Below are 7,051 nucleotides of genomic sequence, written 5' to 3'. Positions count from 1 at the left end.
GTCGCGCCGCCTGAGCAAGCCCCGTCGCCGACCCCGAGTTCGACGCCGTCCGCGACTTCGACCCCGCGGCCCATGTGTACGCGGATTTGGTGGCCTCCTCCGACTACAGGACGTTGTTGGACGCGCACACCGCCCTCATGCAGGCGACCAACCCGGCTCAAATCGAAGGCTTCCAGCGGATGATCGATGGCCTCAGCCGCAAGTTGGGACTACTCTAGACTAGCCTCCTTTTTTTGTATATAGTGCTTTTTTTTATTTCTTAATTTGTAACTTTTTTTTAATTAAGTAAATTTAGTATTTTCCTTTAATTTTATTATTTTTATATGTTTGTTTTTATTTACATTTGCAAACCTAAAAATATAGATACAAAATAGAAGTAAAATGCTTAGGGCGTCGCTTAGGGCGGTCTATAGTCCGCCCCACTGCAGGTGGAATAGGAGGGGGATAAAATGCTGACGTGGCGGTGCATAGGGCGTCGCTTAGAGCGTCCCATTGTGGATGCCCTTAACACAGATGTTAACAGAAGATCAAAATGATCAAATTTCGATATGTTTAGCACCACAAAATTTAAAAGATAATGGTTATGACCAAAAACATAAAATGGTCATATGTTCAAGATCAATTTTGATGTTTAAATGTTAATTGTTTTAAATATTTTTTTAAACGAATGGAGTATAAAGAATGGTATCCAATGCTACACTAAATTATGGTAAAAGTACAGTACATACTTTCTAATTTTTGAATTCAAAGTAATTTAAACGAATAGAGAAGAAAGACTTGCACCATTCTGCTGACCAAGTATGCGTAGACACCAGGAATTTTTCGATCATTGATTTTCTCCCCTTTCCATTTTCAACAAGCTAAGTATTTAATGGATACCCACGTTGATTTCTTCGCATTATTGTCTCTCTCCAAATATCTCTGATTTCTGACCTGATTGGGGCGATCGCAGCTCCGCCCTCTGCGGTCATGTCGCCCGACCGCCCAAACCTATGGCGAATACTCTCCGACACCTCCTCCCTAATCAACGCCCACTCCCTCCATTTCACGGCGCTCTTAATCCTCTTCCTCTTCCCCTCATCCTTCGCCACCGTCGTCTATTTCCTACTCTCCCTCCCCAATAACCCACTCCAAACCCTCCAACCCATCTTCTCCGCCGCGGACTACCAAATTCCGGCCGTCGGAGCGTCTCACCTCCTCGTCTCCCTCATCTTCACCATCTGCGCCACCGCTTCCATCTCCAGCAGCACTTTCAACGCCTTCTACGGCCAACCTGTGGAGCTCGCCACCGCCCTAAAATCCGCCCTCGTCAAGTTCCTCCCGCTCCTCGCTACCACTCTCGTCGTCCAGATCGTAATCGGAGTGATCGTCTTCGTCTTCATAGGGTTTCTGGCCATCACCAGCAACGGGATCGCCGATTCGTACAATCAATACTATCTGGCGATTTGCATCGCGGTGGCGCTGCTGTTTGTGGCGCTGCTGATCTACTTGCAGATCGAGTGGAGCCTGTCGAACGCGGTGGTGGTGCTGGAGTCGGATTGGGGATTCGCGGCGCTGAAGCGGAGCTCGTACCTGGTGAAAGGGGCGTGGGGGGTCATGTTCTCGTTCATGCTCTTCTTCATGATTTTGGCGGGTGTTTTTGTGATTTGCTTTTTCAAATATGTGATGATTGAGTATGGGAGCGGCGGCGATGGCTGGAATTGTTGGTTGGTTTGGAAGATTGCTGCTTTTGCTGCTTTTTCCTCTGTATTGTCGCTCTATAGCGTGGCTGCTCTCACCGTTTTCTTCATCTACTGCAAAGCTTCCCGCCATGAGTTGCACTTTGAGATTGATGCCCCAAATGGAAAGCTTGGTGATGACTATGCTCCCTTGCCTTACGATGTTATTGTGTGAAATAATTGAAGTAAGAATCTACAGATATTGCTGGTTTTGTATGTGTAATTCTAGTATATCCTGATAATGTTGTCTAAATTTGAAGTGAGAATCTACAATTCTTGCTTGTTTTGTATGTTATATGTACGTTACTTGGAATAAAAGTTTGTTTTGCTCTGATTGATGAGAGAGAGAGGAGAGAAAGAGATGGTCACTGCTTAAAAAGGAGGATATAGAACAAATTTTGTCTTTCCACTATCACTAACAAATCAACTGACTTGTAACCGAAACTTAGACAATGAACAAATTTATGCCACAGACATAAATTTACATGGCAAAGTCAGTGATTCTGCTGCAAGCTTTCATCAATGGTGGGGGCAGAGCTCTCAAACTGCAATGATTCCTTTTTTTAGCTCCCTCCAAAAAAACAAAAAAAATCACCAGGCAAACATTAGTCTCTGCCTCTTCAAAGTTGCATCAGAATTTCCAACTGCGTTTTTTAAGACCTCGGCCAACAATTGAAAGAATCTCATGAATCACCCTTCTATCCTCAAAGATTCCTATGACTAGAGAAGGTCGCCGATGTCGGTGCAATGAATCTTGATGAGCTACTTCTCTCTGCTTCAGACCCAAACAGCATGTTGTTCCAGTTGTTAGGCCTATGCAGAAACCTCGTAGGCACTCTGTCGCTATCTTCACCGCCGGATGCATCATATCCATCGCTAGTCGACCTTGACAACGGGATGTCCTTCTGAGCGGCCAGGGCGGTGGAAGACAGCCCGGCTAGCCTCCTCCCCTCTTCAGCTCCGGATGAGGAGACCCGGAAAGGATGAATGTCGGGGGAATCTAGGCTACTGCTCTCAGGCGAGGAAGCCACGTTCACAGCTGGCATTCCCCGGAAATCACTCCGGGCTTCGAGCTGCAGAGGAGCCAAACTGGTTGATGTGGGATGATGATGATGATCTCTAATATTTTGGGCATCGAAACTTTGAAGCTTCGATAGAGATTGAAGAGGCACGTCTGTGGGTAGGCGGATGCGCCTGCTCCCTCGTTTCCTACCATTGTCAGGCCTAAGAGCCGTGTTCCGACCACTACTGCCGAAACTGCTGTCTGTTTCATGAGCATAGCTGTTGGACTCATGCCTCACCACAGGCCTTAAGATCTTGGACTTCTTCCTTGCCTCTGCAGCAGCCTTCGAAACATCCTCTGCATTTAAACGAGCTAGAGTCCATGGGCTGATCTTTACTGCTGCAGGGTTCTTTTTCTTGCTTTGTTCTTCCACCATTGTTCTCTTCCCGAGTGAGCACACAGACCCGTTGTCAGGAGGTACAACATCGTACTGCATACACAACAACAGCAGAGCCCCAAGTTAATCTCTGACCAGAAATCAAAGCAACTACACATAAACACACAAGCATAGAATCTTGACAAAGTTCTTTACCTGATCCTCAACAAACAGACGTGGTGGGGTGCACCATGCCGCCCGATGGAAAGTGTTGAAGGAGCTGGCACTACTTAATCCTGTAATGGAGCTAACGGGTGACATTTGAGGGCTTTGTTGACCGCCACCTAATTGATCTTGCTCCCTTAGAGCTATAATGTAATCATAGGTGCTGATTCCCTGTCATGTCACCATTGAAATTTTGTCAGTTGAAAGCGTGTCTCTTCTCTGACAGTCAAAATTTCGTTGAAAAAAAGTGTAGACAAACACCAACCTTCTTGATCAAAAGGATGTGAAAGAAGAATAGCTGAGAAAGAGGCAGAGTTGCTATCATGGCCAATATAGTGCACACTGCCTATAACAAAAAATTTAGAGTATTATCATCGTGAAGTAAATTGTTCGATACATTCAGTAATTTCTTGAGTAGAGGGATTACTCACCACAACAATTACAAAGGGGACTATGGAAAAACTGCTTCCTAGCTTAGAGCTGATGTCAGTAGCAAATTCTTTCCTCTTGAGAAAACACAGGATGAGTACAAGGATTCCAGTTGACCATTGAATAATAAGCTGCAATATCAAGTCCAAGGTGCAGTAACCATTAATAAATCAGTCATTGTTCATCTTAATAGTACTCCTAAATGGTAGTAGTAAATAGTAATATACTCCGTATATTCATGTGAGAACATGATGTATATTTTAACGCGGAAAACAGAAAATGGAAGCCTGGGAGTATACCAAGAGAAGTGCCGACACCATAAGAGTAAAAAACTTCCTGTAGTTCCTTTTGCCTATGCAATTGTTTAGCCACTACAAAATTCAGGAAGGAAAGGCTCAGAAGGTCATTTTTCACAATATTGGCAAATGATCTCCAAATTCAAATCTCTGATTTTACCCGGCAATGATGATCAAAGCGATCAACACACTTGTCACAAACCCTACAATGCTTGCTGTACTTGAAAACCTGCAAGAGGGAAAGTATGTTTATCAATTCATTCATGATCTAGAGTTGTGACATAACAAAGGTTTAGCAAATGCTACGACAAATAGCTAAATATTAGGATTGCAGCAAGCCACACCTCAACTTCACACAAACTACAGTAGAACATCCCATCTTCACTCTGATGATCAGAGGACTCTTCGTGCGAGGTGCAAAAGTAGGCACAAGGCAGTAAAGCCAACAAGCCCACACTGCAAATGCTCCTATGAGGTGACGAATCGTTCTTTTCAGCTTCAGTGTTCCTATCAGCTGCTGATTCAACATCATTTCTTCCTTTTTCATTAGCTTCCCCTTCAACAGCTGCAGCATTGCCATCTACGGCAGAGGAAGTTGACTCTCCACCATGCTTACACGCGTTCTGTTTGTTATGCTCCTTGTTATCGAGGACCTTAAGATATTTTTTCGACTTGAAGACGCCGGCATCAGCAGGATCAGCACCAGCGCACCAAATGTATAGACCAAACGCGCATGCTAGCTGAGAAACGAACAAGATTAGGGACGTCCAAAATTAAAAAAAGGATCGGTAACTACTAGGAGGCAGTAACCAGCTAGAGATGATGTGTGGTCGAAATCATTCTACACTTGCTGCATTTTGAGGGTAAACCAATACTCCCTAATAAATGTCAGCAGCCACCTCCGAAAACAATGTATGAAGCTCTAATTCGATTATCAAAACAAGCAGACGAAATACAATCTGTAAAGCAAGTTTTTCGAGACAGAAACTTGTGGCTCTATTTACATACGACACGAGAAAGCTAGAAGACAGCCACCTTAATGTTCCTTGTCAACATATGAGAAGTGAATAGTCTTTTCTACAACCATCCAAGACAGCTAATTGAAGTTATAAATTACAAAAATTAGTGAATGAAAAGCAACCAAAGGGGGGAAGAATGCTGGTAAAATGTTAATTAAGGGAATAAAGCAGAGATCAATGTGATAGCAACAAGCATCTAAACCACAGATCTCGGCTCTTTGTTAGCCTACTGAAAAAGGGAACAAGAATTGCGAAAAATAGAAACAAAAAGCTTAGATTAGGGATGCAATTGGGCTTACAAGAGGAGTGTAAATCCCCATCGCAATGTATTGAAACAATTGTCTCCCAACAAAAGGGGCAAAGAACACATAGAAAGCAAACCCCAATGCCAGAAATACAGCAACAGCAACCACCTGAAATCACACACATCTCGATTCAAACAGCCGTGAAAAGCTAATGAAACAGAAAAAGGAAAGAAAAAATGAACGAAGAAGAAGATTTCATCAAATGCAAAGAAATAGATACCTGGAGTGGGTGGTAAGGAAGCTGCCAGCCGTGCTTTCTCATTGTGGTGATTGGAGTTGGAAATCGAGAAAAAAAAATCTAGGAAATTTCTGGGGTGAGTTAAAAATTGAAATGAAGTTCGTTTCAGTTGCTAAAACATCCCTCTAAAAGCCAGTTTCATTTTACCCCATTTCCATGGCAGAATTGAGATCAATGGCTCACTAAAAAAAGCAACCAAACAAAACTTGCATGCTCATTTCCAATGGAGAAGCAACCCAAAAAAAAAGAAGGTAGAAGCATCAATAAAAGCTCACAAAAAGGAGAGATAAAGCCAGAAATGAAAGTGGAGGGATGGAGATGCCGATCAATGGGCTAAGCCCCTTTTCCTTGCTCACTCATTACAACCCACCATCACACCAAGCTCACACAATGATGGTGAAGAGAGAGAAAGATAACCAAAGCCGTATGGAGATGAAATGGGGGTTTTTTCCTTTGAGCCAAGCAAAGATCCGTCCAGCAATGGAGAGAGAGAGAGAGAAAGGGAGAGGTCAGAGGCGATGCTGGACTGGCATTTTGCTTTGTAAGCCTATAATTACCTTGGCCAACCTAACTTTCACTTTTTCCCCTTGTTTCTTGCATTGCCTTTTTCCATAGCCCTCTCTGTTTTCGCTTCTTCTCTCTCTGTTTTTACTGCGTAATAACCATGTACTGTGGATAAATCCTAGCTTAAATAATTAATACAGATTGAAATAAAATCCAAATATTCTGAAAAAACGACCTTACATAAATATGTGGAAGCAAGTTTTGGAATTTACAATGCTATCAATTATCCATGCAGCCATTTCAATTTTCCTTTATCTTTTATTGGCCTATGCTTCATTGGCATAGAATTGGAATCATTCTATCATTAAATTTCTTTCACTTTTTTTTTTTGGTTAAATATTGAATTGAATGCATAATTGGGATTGTTGCTTGGGCGGTTGGGCCAAAACGCAAAATATACGCTTATTTATTTTATTTTAATGTAACGCATAAGTCCGAGATTATTAATGATCAATTATATGAACATTGGTAAAATTTAAAATTCAATTTTCAACACTAGAGAAATTTCCTGATTCCCGACAATTTTTTCTTCTCTAAAATCTAGTAATTTATGTTACTCAAATTGTGATAATAGAAAATGGAGTGGTTAGTGCCTAAAAATGGCTATAAGTAGGTGAGGGATAAGAATAAGATTAAGGAATATTTTCCAAGTCAAGATAATTGGCAAGCATTCTATTTTAATTGGGTCTTTTCAACTTATTTATTTACCGTAATTGAGTAGAGTAATCTTGAAGGAAAAATGAGTGTTAGTTCTCAAATTTTCCTTTTTCTTCTTTTCTATCCTTTTTTGTGGCATCCCATTATTCATTTCTTATTGTATTCTATATTTTCTCTAGCATTGTTATCACTGTTTTCAACTGATATTTGACTTCCTCACG

The 7,051-nt window shown here is 42.0% G+C and overlaps 2 protein-coding genes across 2 annotated transcripts; one reads left to right on the top strand and one right to left on the bottom strand.

Annotated features, from left to right (window-relative positions):
• The first annotated feature begins 800 nt into the window (after nucleotides 1-800).
• On the top strand, nucleotides 801-2,052 carry LOC125205065 (uncharacterized). The gene has a single exon (XM_048103869.2). It carries the CDS (start codon nucleotides 970-972, stop codon nucleotides 1,891-1,893), a length of 924 nt encoding a protein of 307 aa, XP_047959826.2. The 5' UTR covers nucleotides 801-969; the 3' UTR covers nucleotides 1,894-2,052.
• Nucleotides 2,053-2,068: 16 nt separating this feature from the next.
• On the bottom strand, nucleotides 2,069-6,145 carry LOC125205064 (DHHC-type zinc finger family protein). The gene is made up of 9 exons (XM_048103867.2): nucleotides 5,592-6,145; nucleotides 5,366-5,479; nucleotides 4,392-4,787; nucleotides 4,208-4,276; nucleotides 4,051-4,122; nucleotides 3,754-3,882; nucleotides 3,588-3,668; nucleotides 3,314-3,493; nucleotides 2,069-3,211 (listed from the first exon to the last, which is right to left on the bottom strand). Exons 1-9 carry the CDS (start codon nucleotides 5,631-5,633, stop codon nucleotides 2,423-2,425), a joined length of 1,872 nt encoding a protein of 623 aa, XP_047959824.2. The 5' UTR covers nucleotides 5,634-6,145; the 3' UTR covers nucleotides 2,069-2,422.
• Nucleotides 6,146-7,051: the final 906 nt, after the last annotated feature.

This window comes from Salvia hispanica, chromosome 6 (genome assembly GCF_029641045.1).
Source record: "Salvia hispanica isolate PSC_SH4W2 chromosome 6, Shi_PSC_v1, whole genome shotgun sequence".
Lineage (NCBI taxonomy): Eukaryota > Viridiplantae > Streptophyta > Magnoliopsida > Lamiales > Lamiaceae > Salvia > Salvia hispanica.
The sequence above is the reverse complement of the archived record's forward strand: the minus strand, read 5'-3'. Positions and strand labels throughout refer to the sequence as shown.

Coding starts and splice junctions, on each gene's coding strand:
- LOC125205064 (XM_048103867.2), bottom strand. CDS start 5,633: ATGAGAAAGCACGGCTGGCAGCTTCCTTACCACCCACTCCAG. Junction 4,788..5,365: donor TGGGGATTTACACTCCTCTT/GTAAGCCCAATT, acceptor TTCGTTTCTCAG/CTAGCATGCGCGTTTGGTCT. Junction 4,277..4,391: donor GTAGTTTGTGTGAAGTTGAG/GTGTGGCTTGCT, acceptor TCCCTCTTGCAG/GTTTTCAAGTACAGCAAGCA.
- LOC125205065 (XM_048103869.2), top strand. CDS start 970: ATGTCGCCCGACCGCCCAAACCTATGGCGAATACTCTCCGACACCTCC.